Source organism: Chamaea fasciata, unplaced genomic scaffold (genome assembly GCF_029207755.1).
Source record: "Chamaea fasciata isolate MVZ Bird 193981 ecotype frontalis unplaced genomic scaffold, bChaFas1.0.hap1 SCAF_7, whole genome shotgun sequence".
Lineage (NCBI taxonomy): Eukaryota > Metazoa > Chordata > Aves > Passeriformes > Sylviidae > Chamaea > Chamaea fasciata.
The window spans coordinates 45,484,564-45,509,354 of NW_027094092.1; the positions used below are offsets into that span (position 1 = coordinate 45,484,564).

Sequence of the window (24,791 nt, forward strand, 5' to 3'; positions counted from 1 at the left end):
CAGCAGATTTGTTTGTTGGTTGGTTTTGGGTTTGTGGGTTTGGGGTTTTTTGCGGGTTTTTTTGTTTGTTTAGTACTAGTCTAAACTATTCTGTCACATTTTAGCCAAATGTAGCACACTGTACCAAAAGTGAGAGAGACTGAGCAAGAAACTGTTACCACACGCAAACGGAAAACTTGCCCAGTTGTAGCTCAAACCCTTTAATTCTTATGCTACAAGAAGTGCTACTGAAACAAACAGTGTCATTCGGAAGCCCTCATGAATACATGGTATTAAATGTGTAATATTACACTGCCGCGACCTTAGAACGAGCAGTGAGCCACGGCTTCCTTAGCACAATAGCAAGTTGCAGATCTGGATTTCCCGCAGCACCTGACATCATAGGTGGCTCGCAGGTCTTAAGAGAACAGTTCTTCCTGGATTAAAGTGAGAATGTTAAAACATTAAGTGATGCAAATTGTAGCGATCCAAACTCCTGACTCAACACGCCTAGTACAACACTCTACCGTGGTACATTGACTAGGTTTTCTTTCACATGTTTAGCACCAAGGAGAAATATCCTACGAAAGTGACACCCTTCTTGAGAACATTCATAGCCATACTTCATAACGATTTGAATTTTTTCAAGAAGATTTAACCAAAAGAAAAAATTGGCCATTATGACCAAGTTTTCTAGTGTGTCTAAAAGCTTAAATGAAATAACATCAATTCTGCTCTCTACAGGCAATACCTGTTACTCATGAGTAACACGTACAGAGATATGCCTTGGAGCACTAAGCATCACAAAAAAAAAAAAATTTGTGCTGTAAAACATACAAAAGACTTACAAAAGTATCTATTGCTAGCCCTTACCCCAACAGGAAGACCAAAGGAAATCAGAATTTAAAATCCATCTGCAATGACACCTACTGCAAGGGAAAAGATTGATGACTCAGGCTCACATCTGCCCTTCATCTCCTCAAATTCTCTCACTGATCTCAGAACACCACTAGGCTTACAAAAGCATCCTTGGAGTGGAAAGACATATAAGAAATTGTACCAGCACACTTCTTTTGCAACATCAGTTTGTAGTTTTTTAAAGGACTCAGCACCTGGTAACATTCCCACTCAAGTGAGCTACTGAGCTACAGAGGAAGCCTCAGCTTCTCAAGAAAGGCTGTTCTTTTAAGATTACCCTAAAAGTTGCGTGAGTTACAGGCAGGCCACTAATTCCCCATGTAATCGTCGCCATTTAAACACCAGACAAAGGTCTACCTGCTACAGATTAACCTCCTCCGCAGCCCAAGTGCTCCGGGGCACACACGCGATTACTGCTTCTCCTCCCGCCGGCCCTTTGACATTCAGGGGCGGCCGGGGACGGAGCGGCGACCCTCGGGCTGCCGCGCCGGGCACAGGCGCCCGTACGAGTTTCGGCACCGCACACCGGCGGCAGTGGGGGACACACAACACGGCTGATTAAATCCGACAACTAAAAGCCATTTCCAGGCTGTTTCTACCCACGGCGAAGCCCGGGCGCGGGGAAGGGGGGGGGGGGGGGGGGGGGCGGTGAGGAACCGCTGACTGTCCTTGATGTATTTCGGTCCGCACCCCGGATCCCCAAAGCACCGGCGGGACGCGCATCACCGGCGCTGGCCGGGACGGCACAGGGGGGACACTCGCGCCCGCTCCAGGGCGAAGGGAGGAGCGGGCGGGGGACGAGCCGGGCTGGGAGCCGGGACGGCCGGAGGGGGTCGGAGCCCGCGGCGGGATGCGGCCCGGGGGGGCGCGGCGCCAGCGGTACCTGATGATGTCGTCCTGGTGCCCCAGGTAGAATTTCTGCCGGTGCTCCCGGGGGCTGTAGACCACGCCGACCCCCGCCACGAAGTAGACGATCTCCTTGGCCGCCGTGTAGTAGAGGTTGTTGCGGCACTGATGACCCCGGTAGCCGTAGACCCACTCCAGCCGCAGGTGGCAGCTCGGCGCGCTCCGGTCAGCCATGTCCACCCGCCCCCGCCAGCCGGGTACGGCTCGCTCCCGCCGGAGACCCCGCGGGAAGGGGGCGACGGGCCGGCCGCCCCCTCCGCTCGGCTGGGTGCCCGCCGCGCTAATCCCTGCCCGCCGACATGGATGCCCGCCGCCGCCGCTCGTCCGCCGCCGCCGCCGCCGTCTCACAGAGGGCGCCGCCGCCCGAGCGCGCCTCGCCGCCCCGCGCCGCCAGACATGGCTGCGCTGAGACACCGCCCGGGACGCGGAGCGAGGGCGCGGCGCCGCTCCGGCCCCCCCGCGTCCCGGATGCGCCTGCGCCGAGGGCGGCGCCGTCAGCGGCCGGGCGGGCCCGGCGGGCGGCGGGGGCGCCGCGGGGACCGAGCGGGGACCGAGCGGGGACCGAGCGGGGACCGAGCGGGGACCGGCCACCGAGTGGCGGCGGCGAACGGGCGGGAACGCGCTTCGCCACAGCGCGTTGTGGCGTGTGGTTTTTCTTTTTATATTTTTTTTCCCCTCCTCAAGAGAGGCTGTGACCTCTCCCTCATCCCCAAGTTTAGGGAGGTTTTTGTTTTTACTGCCCCTTCGGGGAACATGTCCGTCCCTTGCCTTTCCCCCGGCGCATCGCCGCCGGCTCTCGGCAGCCACTGGCGCTGGAAGAGTCGCAACCCCTTCTCAGCCGCGCTGGAAGCCACCCCCCGTTCTCGCTGGGGACCGCCGGCACGCCAGCTCCCCGCCATCCGAGAAGAAAATGTCAACTGTAATTTTTAATGACGAATAGTTAACCCTTTCAGCCCACCGCCTGAGTCATGCACCACACAAAAGTTACTTCCCCATTCATGCCCTAATTTCCCCATACACAACTTTTCAGTCTCTGTTCTGAAAGCGTTTTACATGGCAAAGTCACCACTTTCCGACCTCAGAGACGTGGAAGCGACTTCTCCGTGCTGAATGAGGCAGCAGTGCCGGGGAAACCCCTCGCCAGGTCCAGAGTTTTGGTCAGGAAAACGTGCTCCCCCTTAGCTTTGTCACTCTCTAGAGTACCTCGCTGGCTAAACAAATGTACAGTACATGATCATGCAGACAGCTTTGTGCTAAAGAGTTGAATACCTGTTCGAAAAGCTCCCGGGTAACTGTCTGGTTTGACAATTTAAAATAAACCAAATCTTTTTCCTATTACTTTCAGCACAGGTTTGGCTTCCCAAGTGTATTTATTTTATTAGGATTTATTTTTAAATCTCCATTTCTTTATCTTCTTTTGCTCTTTCACTATATTATTACTCATATTAACTGTTCTCCCACAAAACATTTACTCTTAACTAGTTAGTTCGTACTGGAGACATTTTTCCATGCTACTTTATTTTCATTTTAATTAGAGGGAGTTTTTTCTCTTAAATCTTTCTTGCATAAACTTAATATTTTATTAGTCTTTAAATTGTTTCAGAAAAATAATTCTTTTGTAAAAATGCATGCATTTAAGCATTTCAGTCCATTAATTTTATATTAACATATTTTCACAGTGTAAAACACTGACAGACAATATTTTTCTCAAGCTCTTACAATGACAGTGTTTGTGACGCCAGGCTCAGATGCAGCCTTCAGTCCCACACATTTAATGAAAACAACACAGCATGGAACAGAAATCTGTAGAGAAATTAAAGTAGCGTGAAACTTACCCAAGGAAGCTTACCCTTCCATGAAACATATAACTTTTTGAATTAAAGAAAAGGACTTTAATCCCTAATCATGACAAATATATATACTAACCAACAGATAAATCTTACTCTCAGAAAATCATAAGTAGCTTTTTCTCCTTCTATTTGCTTCCTAAACAGCTGGAGAACCTTGGAGCTTGGGGAGCCATAGTTTCTCGGGAAGTCTCAGGAGGAGTAACACACCAGGGGAAATGGACTGAAAAATTCCCAACTAGCTAGTCTTAGAACTGCAAAATGTATTATTCTTTCTAATCAGATGTTAACTCTGCATGGCTGTTCTGTGTTGCTATCCCATGGGAAAGGTGGTTAGAGAAAAAGTCTATAATGATGCCTAATCTCATTCTGGAAATTGGATTGATTATCAGCAGACATAAGCAGCTGATATATTTTACTTCTGATGTTGCAAAAGCCCATTTCAAAGTGGGAGTATTTTTGTGGTATAAATTAAGAATACATTAATTTTCTATTTACTGCCCATATAATATATATTTAAACCTGAGTGTACAAAACCCATAATTATGATTATGATGTATTTACTTTCTTCTGCTCTCTATAAATAATTTTTTTTCTTAGATTATTACTTAAAGTGAAATTCTGGATTTCCTGAGAGATCCTGACATTAATACTAATGTGCAGTATTCACTTCAGTGAAACTAAATTTGTTAATCTTGCTGTCTTACTTGCAACTCAGAAATTAGAACAAGAGAGTACTTGGTAGGTGAAAATGAAAAGGCTGTTTTCAGTCACTTGTTCAAAAACTAAAACTGAAGAGAAAAAAAAGACAACTATCAGGAAGAAAATTTAATATTGTAAAATTTAATATTAAAATTTAATATTGTATAAAATGATATTGTATCTAACTGGAAGTTGCAGATCATATTTTTTGTAATGAACAGAAGAACCCACAGCCATACTCAGATAAACTACACACATGCATGTGATGATAGGAACAGCTGTGCATCACACTCACCACACAAACAGCCAGCACTTTCTTTAGATTTTTTCAGGAATTTACCACCATCTCTAAAATGGGGCAATGCCTCAGAGAAAATTACACGAGGAAAACTACTCATTGTCTGAGTGTAAAAACCTTATGCTGATGCATGAGGGGTGCAAGTGGAATTTTACACTTTTGGCATCTATTTTTGATGGGAATAGGAAGCAGCATAGTGTAACAACCTCTTCTTCTCTCCTTTCTCTGTCTAGCATTCCCACTCGGACACACACCACCCCTGTGGCCTCTGGATGTCTCTACCCTCATCATTCACTCATAGCGGGCAGTCAATGCTTTGGGAGCCTCAAGGCCCCACAGTATCGCTCCATCAGCGTGGCATTCTTGTATACCTTGTACATTCACCCCAGAACTCAGACACCAGTCCCTGTCGTTTCTGTTTCTCGGGAGATGCAGAAAGCGAGCACGGCCAGCCCTTTCCCAGCTGTTGTGGAGCAGGGAACATCCTCCGGTCGCTCGCCGCAGTCCGGGACGCGCGGCCGAGCCTGGCGGGCCGGGCACGGCGCTGTCCGAGGTGCTGATGGCGGCCGGCGGAACACACCGGGCCGGCGGTGCTCGCAGGGGAAGGAAACTTCACAGGTTCACAGAATATTCCTCCTTGGAAGGGACCCACAAGGATCATCGAGTCCAGCTCTTATGTGGATGGCCCATAAAAGGTCGAAACCCACGGTTTTGGTGTTATCAACACCATGGTCTGACGGCTGAGCCAATGGCAGGGTCAGGTACACCTTATTGCCACTATGGCCGTAGTGGGAAAAAAAATGACTTTTTAATGTTCTTCCAGTAAGGTATTTCACAAGAGTTTGGCTGTTTTGCCATAGCTGCCTGTGGTGGGGTTTGTATCTTTCCTATTATGTTCTATATATTCCTATATATACATCACTGAAAATTATGTTTCATTAGTACACAGTGACACAGGGACACCACCTCTCTAAATGAAATCCCACAAGTGGCATTTTTATGTTTCACAGTGCGTACTTATTAGGAAAACATACTTCTTAGCATATTGCAAATATATTTACAATGTATCTCATGTTCTGCTAAATGTAACAAGGCTTAGAGAAGTGATTTCTTAAACAAATGCTCTTGGAACAGCTAATTCCAGAGCACACAAGATGAGGGATTATTCTCTGTTAAGTCCTAAGTAATACAGAGTAGCTGGTTCAAGTAGTAATTATATAATATGAAAGAGATGAACAACAGTGACAACATTAATTTCAACATTCTTGGGGATTAAAAGGTCTCAGTCTATTATGGGAACATGTCTGAAAAAGATATTTTGCAAAACAAAGAAACCTACTTATGAGAGAGAAATGGTACCTGCTGCCATTTAACAGCACTGAGGCAAACATGTAGGATCACAAAGGCCTGTTTACTATTGGATAAGAATAATAAGTTGAGGAAAAAAGACAGCATCACAAACTCAAACATTAGGTGAGTTAATTCTCCTTCAGAAAAGGAAAGTTTAATGAGACATTTTATACCATGTCAGCAACATACACAGATGTAAGTTATTAAAATCTTTTAAAGAACTAAGTTATTTTATTAAATTAACAGCAGAGGGTTTTTAAAGAGCAACATTAGAAACAAGAAGGTTTGACATAATCAGTAGGTCTACTGTGTGATCAAAAAGCAAAGGAATTAATTAAGGATAAGAAAATGGCACAGGAAAAGTTATTACTTTCTTCACATCTCGTCTCAACACAGAAGAGTCTGGGAAACACAGGATAGGAGCATGTACAGGGTATGGTCACCTAAGGAGGATTCTTTATAACAAGGCGTTGGAAAATGATAAGTTAAAGAGCAATAAGCCATCAGTACATTATACTGTATTTCCAAAAATTCTGACAATTTTAAAATTGTATAGGTGACATGCTTTGAAGAGAAAAATGAAACTGATTTTTAAAATCATGTGCTATGTCAAAGCATCATCGAATTCTATAACCATTTTAAAAGCAAGCTCTATTATAAATTAATGGTAACTACAAATCCATGTTTTCTTTTGGTACTGATTGATGAACTCTATATAATAGGTGACATTAAAATGTAATAATTATATATGTATAAAATTAAATATTACAGACTTTTTTGTTCTGTTTCTGCTAGTTAAATTATACCTTGATAATTATAGGAATTGTATTCATTTGATAAACATTCATGCTAGGCACTGGAAGAAACAGGCACCCTGTTGAAAAGACAATGAACATGTCACAATACGGACAGCAACCAAGGCTACACTACATTTATTCACAGAAATTTGATTTAGAAATGTCTTCAGGTAATGGTTTCCCCACTTAAGTGTGGCAAAGGGATGAAGAAGACAAAAACATTATTGAAATTAAATTAATTGAGAATTAGTATAGAAAACAATAATTCCTGGACATTTGGAAGCGATGCAAGTACATCAGTAAACAATATCAGCTGAAATTGCAGAGGGAACACAAATACTGAGAGCTGCATGGTCCTTCCTTAGCTATGACTTTTTAAACATAAGACCTTGTTTTAGGGTAATCCAGAGTTCAAATCCTTTCTTTTCAAAGTGAAAGAAGGGTTTCTGATTTCATCAGCAAAAATCTCAGTCCAAGAACTTCCATCACAGCATACATTTTTCCTCAAATGAACTTCTACATTTAGTTCCATCTGAAGTTGTTGTAGTTAAATAGTGTTTAATATTAGTCTCAGAAGTTAAATACTAACATTTTTATTATTTCTTAAAATGTCTATCATGAGCTTTGGGCCTAAAATCTGAGCTGGCACAAGGGAATAGTCCACTAAAAAAATTCTTTTTAGTCTATAGATAATGAAAAAATTACTGTGTTTCTGACTGCCAACAAACTGACACCAGGATGCATTCTGATGCCCCTCAGTGGAGCACTCAGTTCCTTTCTGCAATGACATTGTGTTAACATACCATGGATCTAATCAATGCACACTCAACTTGGATCTAAACAGCTTTCTTTAGTGTGCATTTGAGGTAAAATTATATGTGTACTGAAATTATTCATCTAGGTGATTTGAAGAACTTGTATCAAGACCAGCACTTGACATAACATATGACAGCCTCAACAGGTTTAAATGCAGCACATAAAGGGACAGTAGTTAAATCCCAATGCATTTTCGATCAATAGACTTACGATAAAAATCTGATTCTGAACTCTTAAAATCAATTTCAACTGTTGACTAATGACTAAATATAGAATGCAATTTACTTTAAATTCTACTTATGTGACAGCTATCTCAGGCACCATTTTATGATATGATCAAAAACAATGTGAAAAAACACCTTTCCACACAGTCATAACTTTTATATCCATTTAAAATCCTTTCTTTAGAACTAGGACAGTGTAGAATGATCAGCCCCAAAACATGTTATTAAAATTGTTTGGAGAATGAATCAAAATTTCAGTTGGCTGATGATAATTATTAGATCAAAATTGTGAGGTCAAGCTGACCTCCTTTTACACAGTAGTTGACAAGGATTTCAAAATACAATGCACAGTATTGACTTTGCAAAAGGTCTCAAAAAGCTTAGCTGTCAAAAGGAATCATGAAGCATCTTAACTCTAAGTCACTACATAGCATCAACATACAATGCTGCAGGTTTATCGAATATGACATCATTTACTAGCAATGATACAAATTTTCAGAAGAACTGAGGGAAATAAAATATTTAAACATCAAATAAAGTAACAGTATTAACTCTCACAATGCCAAGAAACTTAAAAAGTAACATAATACTATTAAGCAGTGGAATACAGACCTGGAATTAATTAATTTCATTGTATGACTTCAAGCTACCAGATTTAACTAAGCGCTGGAACAGAACAGTTAAGGACTGGAATAGAGTCACACTGCACTTCAGTCAATCTGCCAGCTGAAGTAAGCCTACTTTTAGGACAGCAAACAGTTTTTTTCAAGTGCTTCCAATTGTAAAAGAAAATAGGGGCCATAAACTGCTACATGATATATCTTTTTTGTGTAACACACTGTGCACAAGCCTTTATAAAGGCTTTATAAAACAGCCACTCCTCATAAAAATCCCTTCATCTTCAAAATAGATCTTTTCCCCACATTTTTGCTCTAAAAATGATAAACTAATAATAAAACAGACTAAGACTCCTAAAAGGAAGAAAGTAGATTTGTAGGGCACCTACTTTTTTTTTTTTTTTTTTTTTTTTTTTTTTTTTTTTTTTTTTTTTTTTTTTTTTTTTTTTTTTTTGGTGGGAGCTAACAGGTACATAACAAATGATGATCCTGGAATGGCTTTGTGATTAATGCAATAGGCTAAATACCAAGAGATCTGTATTTTTTCTCCACTGCATTTATATACACAGATTTGTATGACCAAAACAATTTGTATCAAGATTTCCAGACATCACTGCTAGCTTAGTAGTATTTTTACTAATTTTAGTAAGCATTTCCTACCTTGATATTTAGGATCCACTGCAAAGAAGTGTGTTAGTCTAGCTGCTCTAAACTTGAAAAGGAAGAAAAATAGTAAAGTCCAAGTATTTTTGAGCTCAACATCCAGCCATCAGTGGATCCTTTGCAATATTTTGCAACCTATCTTTAACTGGAAATAACATGCCAGCCTTTTTCACAGGCCTCTGCTTGGTTTTTTTGTAGCTGCATTGATTTCTTCTAGTGTTGTGAACACCAATCTATATTCAGCACAGCATACAGAGCATCTGCATCAAACAAGAAATAGTGCCTCATATGAAGCACTACAGATAAAAAGAAAGGTAATAATCTCACTTGAAAATCATCCCATTCATTCTGTACGTTGAAGGAGGTGTGGGTGTGATTACAAAGAGTGGGTTCAGTCAATGCATAAATAACAGAGGACAGACATAAAGTCCTACGAAGGAAGATTGATGCTTAGGACCTGAACATTATTGCCACTTCATTTCTGTTATCAGCTTCTGGATGGTCCCTTTTCAGCTAGACCAAGGTAACCATGATTAAGATAACATGTAGGGTAAGAAAGAAACAGTGTAATTCTTATTTATGATTTTAATAATTGCTATTGATGCATGTTGTTGTCTTGGCCGGTCACAGAATGAAACCTGAAGCTGTTACTATAAATTGCTTTCCCAGACGGTGAATCCATGCCTCAGAACAAAACTCTACTCTTAATGCAATTTCATTTGCATGACATCTCTTAATTTTCTACAGTCAGCAAGAAATGGGTTCTACAAGCAAATATGTGATCGCAGCTTCAGATGTCAGAATCCTTGCTGAAAATAGCACATAAAGAGAGAACTTTCTCTTTTTGCCTTTCTGCCACTTCTGTGTGCCTTCCCCTGGCATGGCCTGATCTGTAGTCCCATTTGGGTTCCTTCAAAGAACAAAAAACAAATCCTGCTCTATGCTCTGTTGTTCTCAATTCTCCTGATACCAAAGGTATCTGACTCACCAGAACGAACCTTTTTTGCATGTCAACTTTCCTGATGCCAACTTTTGCTCAGAGGTGAGCAAGACATTTCCAGCTGAGGCAATCTGCAGGTAGATGCGTCACAACTTCAACATTTGTTTTCAAGTCCTTGTTAATTATATTGAGCTGCAAAGAACATCTTTCTTCTGTAATCTTGTATCCCAAGAGACATGAGTAACTGACAGAAGCAGTAGCCTGCATCTAAATGAGTTAGCTACTAATGGATACCGGACATTTCTCCTCAGAGCTGCCTAAGAAATTTTAAGATATCAATGGAATTTTAGGATCTATTTTTAGGTTCTATTTCTGGTTTTATTGTAAGAATGCACATTCATGAGGACAGATAAGGCTGAGTATTAGCATTCCTAATTCAAGAAATAAGTCTGATGGATTGGTGCACAGAAAACTCACATGTGAGACTTACAGTCATGGGAGACAAAGTCAACATATAATAGACAGAAGAGGAACTGACACTTACTACTAATACCTGAATATTTTGTTCTTTGTTCAAATAAATGAAGCCAAGGTTCAAATTACCTATGTGACAGTGATATCACCACAATACTCAAACTGTAAATAAAGCAGCACCACTTAATTTCCTGTCCATTTACAGAGGATGAGAATAATCACTCAAAACATCCCAGCTAAGTTCAGGTCACCTCTAATACAATGAATGTGCATAGTTATACAAGACAAGCACATGACTTTTCTTTAAGAAACCCTGGTGATTTCTGTAGTTATGTCACATACCTATCATTGTGCCAATATAGCACTGACTCAATAGACATGGAGGAATTTGTTATAGCTGGAGAACATTTGATTATTATGACCAATTAAGCATTTTTATCTAAGGTAATGGAAAGGACTAACCACTAAACTACAAACCTTTCGGTAAAAAAATGCAGACAAGGCTATATTGCATTAAAGCCAAGGAAATTCCACCTTTCATAATATCGCACAATGTTCCACTACCTGTAACATTTTGCATGGTGAAAAGTTTTTTTCCACCTGGACAACCTCTCCCAAGATGCTGCAATAACTAAATTCTGGAGTTTTTTTTTCTGTCAATGTTAAACAGAAAAATTATAATTTGTTCTCCTAGAAATCAAGTACATCTCAGGTATAATTCCCCAAATTAATTTTCCTCATTTTGAAAGAGTGGGTGAAAGAAGCAGATAGCTCTAGCAAACTGCAAACAGTGTCTTAGCCCTGAGCCCTGGGAAAGAAACAAAGCATATTCAAAATAATTCCTTTTCCACACTCTATACATAAATATGGCAAAAGTAATTCCTGAACATTGGGATTGAAGCACTACTAATGGTACTAAAAACAACCACTGATTTCCCACAAGCCACTGAAAAGCTATCTTGTGATAGATAACACTTCCAGCCACATGGCAAACTTACACTGGAGCAGGCTCCCTGCGGGACCTGTGGCCTCATGGAGAGAGGAGCTCATGCTGGAACAGGTTCATGGTAGGACTTGTGACCCCAGGGGGGGCCCACACTGGAGCAGCCTGTTCCAGAAGGACCTGAATATAATTTCTCGCTGTTTAGCTTCCATGCAGTTACCCTGGATGGGGACTGACATACAGAACACACAAAGACAGCCACAGGGACTCTCTGTGTTCTATTCCAGGATTTTAGTAAGTTAGAGAAGTGGAATGTGGCCACCCAGAGAGATTAATATTTGGAGAAAATACTGGTTAAAATTTCAAATTTGGGTATTTCAATAATCAATATAAATGAGAATCCCCATATTAGAAAGCTTAGGATATTCTTCCACACAGGAAGTGAAAAGCAGGATTATCAGTGGAAAAGACTTCAGAGATGATATGCATAGGATGACCTGTGTGCCAATACCAGAGAAAAACTTTCTGGCTCAATATATCACATAGAAACTGAAAAACCCCTCCTTATCTGCAACCAAACAGAGAACAAAACCCCTTTCAGGGGGTGGTTGGAAAGAAGGAAAATTAATTTTTCTGTCATTTGCAACACTGCAAAATCTCATCATAAAAAAGCTGAAGATGTATGTTGATCTAATTGCTGCCATAGGACAACGTTAGCTCAGCTTGATCACTAAGTGCAATGAATACCTTTTCCAGCAGCATAACAAACAAAAATTGCTGCAGAACCATCCTCCCCTTCCTTCTGCTGAGAAGCTATATGGCAGCCTCTACCCATCTGACTTCAGAAGACTGTGACCTTTCCACAGCTTCCTTGGAGCTTCCTTCAAGCATCCACCTGCTTCCTTCAAGCATCCTCTGCTCCCCTGCTTTCCTCCATGGGCTGCAGAGGCACAGCTGCCTCACCATGGCCTTCACCACAGGCTGCAGGATCTCTGCTCTGGTGCCTGGAGCACGGCTTCCCCTTTTCTTCACTGACCTTGGTTCCTTCATAGTTGTTTCACATATTCTCAGTCCTGTCTTGAGCAGCACTTGTGCAGGTTTTTTTTCTTCCCTTTTTAAGTTGTTATCCCAGAGGTGCTACCACCATTGGCCTTGGCCAGCACCTCTCTTGGGCATAGGGGAAGCTTCCAGCAGCTTGTCACAGAAGCCACTCGTATGGACTCTCACTCAAAGCCTTGCCATGCAAACCCAATAGACCTGTGCACTGTTCACAGGACAACCAAAGCAAAGCTGTCTATAACTGCTACTTCAGTTCAAGCCACTTACTCCTATATTTGAATAAGTCATAGTCCTGCGACTGCCACTTCTGCTCCTCCATCTTTACACCTGACACTGATCTTGTTAGCCTGAGTATTAATTTCATGCATCTTGGACAAATTGATAGTTTAGGTGAGACAAAAGCAATAAAACCAGAATGATCTCTTTAAATGGCAACAATGTGATTTTAGCAATCTTGTTTGTGTTCATCCCTCAAAGATTTTCATACCACAAATGTATACTGTTCCAAACAATTTTAGGATTTTTTCTTTTACTTTGGTTGATGGTTGCATTCACCATTTTATAGTATAGATAAACTAGGAGCAATTGTATTCCAACTTTTAAATCTCTAAATATCTCAGTCTGAAAATTTCCCTGCAAAAACTAATGAACTGAAGGAACTGATAGAGTCTGCAAGACTGAAAAGTGTTGTTCACAGCAACCTGTACTTTTCTCAACCAGGGCTCCATGGCTCTAAAGGACATTTTACCCAAATATGGATTGATGGGCTGTATTGTTCTTGTTTAGGCATTTATTCTAACTCCTCTAGATAACAGGACAGAAAATGACAACAGTTAAGGACTGTCGGGTTACCGGAAGTCTACTGATCTGTATTCGAGATCAAAGCCTGCCGTCAGTCACCAGTACAGCAGGCCCACGAGAGGCGCTGGCAGGGAGGGGCTCGGCCAGGAGCAGGGTCGCGGCTCCGCGCCCGGGGTCGCAGGGCAGGGCCCGGGACGGGCAGGGCCCCGGAGGCCGCCCAGAGCCACCTCCCCGCGGCCCCGGCGCTCCGCCCCAGCCGGCCGAGGCGGGGCCCGGCGGCTCCGCGGCAGCGCCAGCGCGGCCCCGCTCGGCGGCAACGCGGCGGGAGGCGCCGGGGGCCAGGCCGGACCTCCCGAGCCGCTCCCGCCGGCGAGATGGGACTGGAGCCGCTCTTCCAGGCCTGGAGCTACTTCAGGCGCAGGAAGTTCCGGGAGTGCGCGGACGTCTGCTCGCAGCTGCTGGAGAGGCCGCCCGGCGAGCAGGTAGCGGGGGCCGGGCCGCGGCGGGCGGCGGCGGTGAGGGGCGCAGCGGGAGCCCTCGGTGCCTGCTGCAGCCGCCGGAGGGGCCGGGTGCCACCCCCGTCAGCGAGTCGGCGAGCGCTGGGCCCAGCCGAGCTCCCGGGGCAGGAGGCCGGGCAGCGCCGCCCCTCCGCGCTCCCCCTTGTCCCCGAGCCGGGAGCTGCGAGCCGGCGCTGCGCCTCCTCCTCAGACACGCCCCGGCGGCGCCGCCCCGGCCCGGCCCCAAGGTGGGGAGGGGGCGGCGGTGCTGCGGGACGCGCCGCTGCCCCGGGGTGCTGCCGGGGCGGCTCTGGGGCCCGGCTCTTCGCAACGAGAACTTGAACGCGCTCAAGATGTTGCAGAGTTCAAGGATGAAAAGCTGAGATTAAACATCAGGCCTCCTAGGGATGTTCCTGTCGATTTTATACTGATGTTTAGATATCATAGCTGCTGTATGGTCCAAATCACGTAGGATTAAGAGACATGCATTTCAGCTCGGCTTACCTACGACCCCTGCCTTGGGACAGGAGGTGTTTCCATCTCTCTCTCTTTGCTCTTCTTCCAGCTGCAGAATCTCTGGAAATGCAGGACATGTTTTTCAATACCTGCTTTTTTTCTCACCCTTCTGTGAGAGCAAAGGGTTTGGGAAAGTTGTTTCTGGATTAATGTTTACATGCATGTAAACATTTTTTATGCCATATTTAAAAAACAGTAATAGAACAGACGTCATCTTAAACACTTTACAGTAAATTTCTAAGTCTTTCAGAGCATCCCATAGACAGATGTTTTAAGAATCTTGAGCACAGTTCCTTTTTATCACAAAGGACAAGTCTTTAAAGAAAGCTGCCTGTTCACACAATGGTGTCAATATAAAGCACAGTAATTATTTGAACTTGTTTACAATAGATATTTAAAAGATTTTTTAAAAATGTTTTATACTGTATAGGACCAACCAGGAGCCATCGGCAGAAACATTTTTAGTGGAGAAAGTATTCCAAGAACGTTGTTCCTGAACCCTAAATGGGACTCAGTATTAATTCCATGCTAGTGCTGTATTATTGATATGTATTTACATTATTGGGTCTTTATATATGTAGTCTTTGAATATGGAAGGATAACACTTGATTTGTGAAAAAAACACTTGAAATAGCACAGGAAACAGTAAATAAAAGTTGTAAAGCTCATAATGCTTCTGTTGGTCTTAATTTATAGAGTTTTTAATAAGTAAAAACATTTTGCAATCTATGATCTCAACATGGGAATGTAAAGACAACCGCATTTCTACTCTATGCTTAAGCTCAAGTATAAAATGGTATTGTTATACCTGTCTACTCCAGACTTCTGCTGGGCTGTTTCCAATAGCACTGGTAAGGAATAGAATATGTGTGAGGCCAAGAAAAAATGCTTAGGAGGAAATGAACAAAACAGCAATGAGAGGATATAGTTGGATAAGGCCTCGAGCAACCTGGTCTGGTGGGAGATGTCCCTGTCAATGCCAAGGGCAGGGTGAAACTAGATGATCTTTAAGGTCCATTTCAAATCCTTCACATTCTCTGATTCTCTGATGTAGATCCTAATTGGTTTTCCTTCTTCCAAATATAGATCACACATGGTGAAACATTTAAGTACTTATTTTTTTTTTTAGACAAGGTACACATCCTCCTTAGAGAACAAGGACCTTATATACCAGCAAATGAGAGTTTTTCCAAATTCTGTCTTGAGACAAAAAAATTGATCACCTATGAAATGTTCACACCAGCCTATAAGCTTCATCTTTTATAAGAATGAAAGAGGAAAAACATTTAAGATAATTTCCTTTGAGAAGTGGTGTAGAGTGGGGTTGTGAACATTATCTATACCAGATCAAATCATAAGCTCTTAGAAGTCTTACATGAAGTCTCTGCATTTTAAGATCAAGTTTCATGACTGTTTTGAAAAAATTTTCAGTCCACGGTTGCATGCAAATGACCAGATTTTATAACTTCACTATGTCATTTCAGAAGTATGTTCCTATTCAGAGTTTTGTGTGAAAAAGGTACTCTTCAGCAGCAGCACACTTCAAACCTACTGGAAAGTTCAGATGGAAGAGAGGCAAACTTGAAATAGGATTAGTTTTGTTCTTGCTTCATATAATCTTCGTGAGGAATCCTTATTAATAGCTCATTTTAAGCGTGAATGAATGACTTACAAATATATTTGAAAGTATATCTGTTTGAGATTGGGAAATATCAGTCTTTCTCTGTAAAGTTTAAAAATGCGTGGCAGGATGTTTTAGTCCTTGTCTGAAAAGATTTCATTCTGCACTCTTCAAGTAAAGTTTGCAGACACCAAAAGTGGATTTTATATATATATACTATAGAAGTATTTCATGTCAGGAACAACAGTTTTTCTTAAAAAATAAAATAAGTGGAGAGATTATAAATAAATGGAAATCCATGTTGTTTTAGAAGGATCATGGAGTATACTGCCATTCATGGTATGTTATGGAATGGCTACACAGCTCTTTTCCATCATTCCTCTCTGTTAAGTCCAGACAAAAAGCACAACTCCTGACAGGAGAAGATGTACCATTATTTATACCACCTGTTCACTGAGGTACAGCCTGTTGCAGAAACCAGCATATTGGTTAAATAACTTTCAAGAGTGCAACATGAACCAAACTCAAACCAGTTCAACATACAAAATATTACACCTAAAATCTGTTCAACAAAACATTTTTTGATAGTCTAATTATAATATTTTGATTGTCTAATTAGAATATCACTTTAACATTCATGGCAAACTTGACATGGAACAGCATTTCTCTCAAGTCAGTCAACTGTGTTCATGATATTTAGATTTTACCCTTTTTAGTGTAATCAGCCTAAAATACTAATATTTTCTGGTTATCTGTCCAGATAAACCTGTATTTATTTTATTATTATGCTTCTCATTTGTAAGGGTGTTTTCCTTATCCGTGTTGTTGCACTTTCAGCTCATCACTTTCTAACACTTGGTACTTATAGGTACCAGTCCGTGCTCTTTACCCTGCTAAACTTCAGGCATGGAGTAAACGAAGTAGTAACATGACTCAAGAATGTATTTTATATGTCCTTGAAACCTTACAAACTATTTTGAACTAACTTAATACAACAGGATGAAAAACCTAATAATGTTTATGGATTTTAGCATTTATATCTTGCATTTAACAAAATCATTATTTTTCTAAACCCTTTGAAAGGTACTCAGATACAAGGCTGAATACTGAGGTAATTAGAACTCAAATAAGTGACATACATTACTTAACTCTCCTGGCTTGCCTAGTCTAATCCTATTTTACATTATTCTGAATTTATCCTGTAGTAGTGTATCTGCTAATTTGCTGTAGTTGTGAATATTAGAAAAGTGATCTATGATTATTTTTATTTCCACATTGACTGAGAATCCAGGATCATTCTCAGGCAGTTTGGCTTTGATTTCTGGTATCTGTTACTTTTGAAATAGCATGTTAATGAAATCAGTAGTTCCTAAATATTTTGATTGAACTTTAATTCCCTCGTTTTCAGCCACCTACCAGAAAATGGTGCTGTGCTGTTTTCCATCTGTGTGAATTACATTAGTAGTATTTTAATATAAGCTGGCAAATTATCCAAAATAAAGTATGCATCATTTTTGGTACCTAACCTTGTAAGTGTGGTTTATAATGCTTAAAAAGCACATAGCAATTCTAGCAGATTTAATGGTCAGAATCTTAATGGCAGCACTTCTGCAAATCAAACCCAAGATTTGTCATGTTGGGCACCAGGAAAGCAGACAGACAAATGACAGCACTTGCAGAAAGTTTGGATTAAGTGAGCTGCTGTGCAGCATGAGGGAATACTCAACCGCTGTAATCACTGTGCCATCTGTTCTTATCCTCTTGTCCCATATTCTGCTAAGCATGTGCTTCCCAACCTCTGCAACTGGGGAAAGAGGGATCTTGTAGGAACAATAGCCTCTGTCGCTGTTCAGGGACTCACTTCTTTGAACACCATACATTAGGGCATAATTTAAGCTACAGGAGCTAGTGTCTTTTAAAGACATGCCCACGTCAAGTTAAACAGTGACTCTTACAGGTCAGAACTTTTTCTTGCTCAGGCAACTGACCTTCTCCCTTCTAAGACATGTAATGTAACAGCAGGTAAGTAAAGCAAGAGACTAACAATGCCCAACTGGGAAGTGTTTCCTGTGTGAAAGCCTGCACTTTTTTCCCAGCTCATCTGCTAAATGATAGCACCACTCCTGCTCCATTGCATCTGCAGCACTGTCCTAGAGCTACGGGCTGCTGAAACCAGCTTTTTACAATAGCCTTAGAAGTAGGTGCATTTTTGCCACCATGCTTAAAAATGTAGTAAGAAATTTTCTTGACCAGTACATCTTGACCTATGTCTTGATTTACCACTTCCTGTACTTATAGCTTAGTATTCAGGATATGTTTGTATCAAAGGTATAACAATGACAAGAAGTTCTCCTTTAAGAACATGGCAAAAGATGATATAAAGATCTTAAAAATAACTTTTCTGATGATCCAGTCAATAGTCACATGTGCATACATTTAGAGGCTGTCTTCATTGGTGCAGGACTCTCATTGAGTCCTGTCACCAGATGCAATAAGCCCTCGGAGGTTTTTAAAGTACTTTGTTGACCTTTTAGCTAACGGGGCATGAATCAGAAATTTTCTTACATAGCAATATCAAATACTGTGCCATTATAAATTTTGAACTCTTAAAGTGTACGACAAAATTGAAATGTTTTAAAATCAATGAAGTATTCCTGAAGAGTTCTTAATAAATATCATTGTGATAGAAGAATAATTAACTGCTACTGAGTTACACCTTGTGGAAGATTGATTTTTTTTTTTCCTATAAAATATCCTGTGCATTTCTTCATTTAAGAACTAGGAATATAAACGGTATTGGTGGAATTAACTTCTGTGCTGATATTCTTATCTCAGGATAAATAAAACCTTTATTTTGTGTAACTAGCATTTGGGCATAGAAACAAGTAAAATACTGGTGTTCAGTTTAATTATTTCCTATTATAAGCAAACAGGCCTTGTCTTCTGTGTTTATAGTAATAGCTTGACCTAGAGGAAATACAATCCAGGACTGTCTCTGTTGATCATCCTGATTAGTCACCTAATCTGATTACTCTTTGTGTTCCATATGTCAGATTCAAGGCAATAAACAGAACCCATGTATGAGGCCTGCTCTAATTTAACAATAGAAAAAAATTAGGTAATATAATTAATAGACGTACAGGGTTCTTCCTTTGTTCTTCCTTTAACTTGATTAATGGTCTTCTATGAGGATTTGCTTTTTGTTCATTCATCCTTTCTTCTCCCATGTTGAACTTTCAGCTGCTATGATTTGCATACTTGTTTTTGTAAGATCATAATAAAGTTATCATGGTTATGTTTATTGGGCATCAAACTTGATTTGAAAAAGCGTCTTCAACAGAAATCACGTATTAGTGTAAGAGACTGTAAGTTTATGCATGAAAATACTGACACTTAGAGTGAAGTCATTGTTCCTGGGTAAAGGTTTGGGGTTTTGGTTTTTTTTTCTGTGTTTCTGCTCTTAATCATTTGAAGAACATTTTCAGAATAGAATAATTTTAATATTTTGCATGTATTAAATTGTACTCACCTGAAACTAATTGAAGAGTGAAGCCTTATTATAATATAAGGTATGTAATATATTCCCTCTTCCAGGCTATAAGCATCAAAAACCTTAATTATTCTAAGTATTTTTGGTATTCAAATAAACTGATTTTACATTTTAATATTAAAGTGCCCTCAGTGGATTTGGGGATGTGGATTAAATAGTTCCTTCATTGCTTTTACAATCTTTTGACTTTCAAGGGAGCTTTATGTGTAAACGAAGAATAAATTTGAGCTTTTGTTTTGAGAGACAAGCTTACAGGGCAATGCTATTTGTTAATCCTCTCAAAGAACTCTTTATTTGAAATCTAGTTCCTGTGGATTACTTGCATGTGTAGCAACTGCTGCATCCACCCATGTTAAAGAATATTATATTTTAATGTAATTTTTGCTATGCCATACTTTTGTTTAATCTAAGGGTCCAGTTATCTGTTTGAGGGTTATTTAAAATCCAAAGTTACTTCTTGTCAAAAAGTGAAACTATGTATTAGTTTGTATTAACAATGCATACTCTCACCTACAATTATAGGAGTGCAATAGTTTTTAGTATTACTGACCTACTCTACTTTTTTGCCAAAATCACGAGGGATGTAATTTCTGAATTTTATAGTAATATAAGTGCTCCTACATAAGTAAATTCATTTGATTTTTAATTTATTTTTTAAACTAATGAACAGTGGCTAAAGTAAGATACACATATGTGTTTTTGTATTAGTGTTGACATATTACTCCTAACTTGTCCTCATTAGTTACTGTTGCACATATGGTATGGGAGACCACCTAATGTTCTTAAAACCATCTTCAAATGTGCTGTAATACTCAGACACAATGGGGTGAATAAAATGCATGCTGAAATATCTCAATGTCCTTTATTACTTAGAAAGTTGAATAGTTTCTTTTTTTAGAAAACAACTGCTATACATAAAAGAATTGTAATAGTTAATCACACAACTAAAATGCAAAGCCAGTTTCAGTGCTTTAGTCAGGCCCAGGTACGTCACAGTCAACTGTGATTAATCCCTGAATTAATGTTTAGTTCCATAGAATACTCAATATGTAAGATGTGTTATGCATTCCAACACCAGTGAACAACTTTTTGGCTTCACATACAATCCTATAAAGGCCACAAATTCCAGTACACTGCAGAAGGAAGATGTCCTTCACCAGTATTCGAGGTCCCTGCTGTCAGAATTTACTGAAAGAAGTAGACCATGTCTCAAACTACAGAGGGCTGATCTTGACATTGCCATTCTCCTGGTGGAACAGAAGCCAGCTCTGTGTCTTGGCTGCAAAGCAGGCCAGCAGCAGGGCAGTGATTGAGCTGGGAGAAGACATTGGTGTGATCTAATAGCAGCCTTCTAATACATACAAGGAGGTTATCAGGAATATGGAGCCAGGGACCACTTGCAATAATGCAGGGAAGTGAAGGAGGCTTTGGCTCGATATGAAGAAAAGCATTTCTCAATAAGGGTAGTCAACAGTAGAACTGGTTGCCCAGTAGCATCGTGTAGCCTCCATCCTTGCAAGTTTTCAAGATCCAATTGGACAAGGCTTTGAGCAACCTCAACTGACCTCATAGCTGGCCTTGCTTTGAGGGCTTTGGACTAGAGATCTTCAGAAGTCCCTTTATAGTCTGAATTACTTGAAGATTGTGTATTCAGTCTGATATAGTTGGTTTAACTGTGATATATGTACACAATACCAGATATGCAAGAAATTTTTCACTGACTCTGGGAGCAGAAATGATCTGACACTACAAAGAAAATAATAGTGATTTAGAGAAAGTAACATCTATCTCCCACCTTCCTTGTCTAAATCTAAAGTAATACATTAAGAAAAACTCATCCCTAGTCCCTGGAAGTGAACAGCAAAAGCCCTGAAGGATAGTGTAAATATTATGTAAGCATGATTATTACACATTAATTGGTGATAAACCTACATTTTTTTCGTGTCAGTATTTACTCAATTTTACCAGAAGTTTTCAAGTAGATGCAAGTTCCAGCTTTTTCACTTACAGTAAACTTAATCTGGTAGTTTTTGTTTTGTTTTTTGGCTAGTGCAATAGGCTGTTAATTTGGCATTTATTCCACTTGCAATATTACTGTCCAAATGCAATGAATACGTCATTTTCATCATAAAAGTACCATGAAAAAGTGCTGAAATTTTCTTTTGTCTTCTTGAGTGGTATCATTCCGATCACCAGCAGCAGCTAAAAAAAGTGTACAAAAATGGATTTTATTAAGCATGTATTCTAAAGACCATGGTGTGATAATCTCATTAATTTTTAGGAGATGTACATACATCTTCCATGTTCATTTTCTTTTAATCTATCATTTTTCATCTTCATAATGCTTGAATGTTAATCTAAGATTTGTCTAGGATGATCCAGCAGAAGCAAGAAAGCAAAAGGTATCAGAAAAATTTACTTTCTGCAATTTTACTTTCTGCAATTTTACTTTCATTGTGCAAAACATTGATTGTTTGTGTGACATTGACATCATAATGTATGTAAGTTGAGATAATGTAATAAAATGGAAATTTGGATATATGCATCAGAGAGAAAATGTTTGTGCAAGATGAGGTCATCACAGAATATAAATGCAGTTCTGTTGTTGTTTTTATTGTTTGGCATTTCCATTCCTCAGTTTCTATTTTCTCTCTTTTCAGGAGCTTGATTCTGAATACACTGTGTTTCAGGTAAAGTTCTTTCCATAAATGCAATTATTAGAAGCAATCATTGGGAAGAATTTCTGATACACTGAATAATACTTGTTTTGTTGTTAAGTTCTCAAAAGTTTTTTTGTTTTGTTTTTTCTTTTTGTTATTGGTAAGGCATTACATTTGATAAGGGGAAGACTTTTGATATTTTGAACAGGCAGCTTTTATATTTGATAGAATTTTATTTCTCTCATACTTTTCCTATATCTTTATACTTTTCCTATATCTTTATGCAGCAGTTCAGTGCTTTCTAAAAGCTAAATTGAGTCTACCTTGTACTGAATGACCTTCATCTGCAGATGAGATTAGGAAGAAAACAACATGTATTCACAGACAGAACAATGTTTGTGCTCTTAGGGCTCACTTTCATGTTTCATTTAATGCATGTAATGGTAGGCTCTTACTCGTGCTCTTCCTGCTCTTGCAGCTCAGGCTCACTGCCTACCTTGTGTAGAGTCTGGTAGCCTTGTAGGTGCATGATGATGATTTGCATAAGTGGTGGAAGACTGAGAATAATTAATTAATTTTCATTTTCCCCACAATTAGCTCTAGATTATTGCAATGGCAATAATAATAGTATTTTGTATGAGATGGCATCTTTTGGCTCCAGCCCACAGTCAGAAGAGATTAAATGCAATATGAAATAGCATCTTTGAATACAACTCTATAACATATTTTACAGGTCTTTAATTACACTCCATGAATTCATGCAACTTGTTTACATAGAGAATGGTTTCACTGAAACACTACCAGATATCTTCTTGAGTGTAATTATTACCCTTCACAATGTAGTTCTGGTGTTTTTATTGTGTATGGAATAAAATTTATTATGATAGAAAGGATTATGGGAGAATACAAGCTCTTAGAAAACTGTTACCATGTTCAGAGAAAACATTTTAATTTAAATACTAAGTTTATATTTTTGGTTTTTGGACTTTTCAGGAACAGGAAGAAAATACTTGATTCAGTTACAAACTTCTCATAAACTGAGTGAAAAACACTTTGTCACTTTTCTTTCTGGAGTTTAGACTTACATACTGTATACTGCATACTTATATACTGTATCACATTTCTGTACCGTTTTAATTGCTATTAGGTATTGTAAATTTTGTTCTGATTATGAATTAAGCAAGCTAAATTTGTTATGTTGTGAATATGTGGGTTGTCTCAAATTAGTTTCTTTTTCCTACCATATAAATGCTATTTCATAAAAATGCAGTTTGTCTTCATAAGCTCCAGACATGGTGCTTATCACAAAACAAAACTGTCAGTCCTGCACAGAGAAATCAGATAATCTGTAATCTACAAACAGATGTTTAATTAAGGAGTACTGTGTGATATTTGAATTTTTTGTTGGCTGTGAAGCCTTGGACTAGGAGCTTTAGACTGGAAGAGATGCCTAAAGAATCTATTTTTTTTTTGACAGATATTTATCCAGCAATGACAAAGAGACATGTTGATTTTAAAAACACATTTTGGCTTGTTAGTTAGTGGAAAAATCACAATAATATACTTATGCCTTTGAAAAGAACTGACCTCAGTTTTAGCAATTAGTATAGAGGAGCTACTACTTCCAATTTCCAGGAAAAGATCATTACTATGGGCAGATTTTCTTACTTCTAGTAAGAAATTAGCCTGTGCTTGGCTGAACAAGAGCTCTAATTGGAGCCTATTCCCAGTATAGACATGGTTATGTTGACTGCAGATTTACATGTCTTTGAAAAGAACAGAGTACCATCAAGGTATTAAAGATTCAACAAACTAAATACTTCACAGAATCATGAAAAACTGTTAAAGGTTTTGAAGATCTAAGAGAAATCTCAACATTAATTAAAGGCTGTCATACCACTACATAAGAAGAAACTAAAAGAAAATAAAGCAGATCTGGATTATGACTGTCTGGCCTAGATTCAGATCATCCTGCTGAATTCCCTTCTCTTCATTCTTGAGCGAAGATTTCTAATTGTGGTTGAATCATCTGGCTGAAGCCCTCCCTTACTTCTGCTTGGAAGAAAGCACTTTCTGAAAGAATAGTTAAATATTTCAGTATCTTTAGATACATTTTCTTTTTGATTGATAGAAATTTGCATAGAAGTGTAAGGGAAGCGTAGAGGAAGAGACAGAATGAATAAGAAGTGTCTCATTAAATTATTACTTAAATTATTAAATAAACCTGAATTTCAGATCTTATACCTCTTACTTAAGGAACAAACGTTTCCCTGTGTTTGACCTTTATTTCTATTAAGATAGCAGTCTGTTTCCATTTTGAAAGGACTCCTTAGCCAATATTGAATATGCTTTTCCACCAGATTGCTGTACTCCATGTTAGAAAGGAAGCAAATCTAATTATTTTGGCAGTGATTTTTACTCTGAAAAATTTATGATGATCTGTTCAATATCTGATGGAAGATCAGGGATTGGTCTTGTGACTTCCTTTATCATGCCAGTTCTATGAGTACATTGCAAGCATATCAAATTGTCAAAGTGGTTGGACCTGCACTTACTTTGTTGGTATTTCTATATGGCTGCTGCTGATTTTCTTGTTTTCTTTTTTCTCCCCAC

General features: G+C 39.7%; 2 protein-coding genes across 4 annotated transcripts in view; one reads left to right on the top strand and one right to left on the bottom strand.

Moving 5' to 3' along the window:
- The window catches only part of EML5 (EMAP like 5), a 95,922-nt gene extending 93,815 nt beyond the window's left edge, over positions 1 to 2,107 (bottom strand). For both annotated transcript variants that reach the window (XM_066188631.1, XM_066188630.1), the window contains exon 1: positions 1,781 to 2,107. In XM_066188631.1, coding sequence (XP_066044728.1) covers positions 1,781 to 1,977 — 197 coding nt within the window. In that variant the 5' untranslated portion in view covers positions 1,978 to 2,107. The remainder of the gene's footprint in view (positions 1 to 1,780) is intronic.
- Positions 2,108 to 13,623: 11,516 nt separating this feature from the next.
- The window catches only part of TTC8 (tetratricopeptide repeat domain 8), a 42,849-nt gene continuing 31,681 nt past the window's right edge, over positions 13,624 to 24,791 (top strand). For both annotated transcript variants that reach the window (XM_066188634.1, XM_066188635.1), the window contains exons 1-2: positions 13,624 to 13,816; positions 22,179 to 22,208. In XM_066188634.1, the coding sequence (XP_066044731.1) occupies positions 13,709 to 13,816; positions 22,179 to 22,208 (138 nt within the window). In that variant the 5' untranslated portion in view covers positions 13,624 to 13,708. The remainder of the gene's footprint in view (positions 13,817 to 22,178; positions 22,209 to 24,791) is intronic.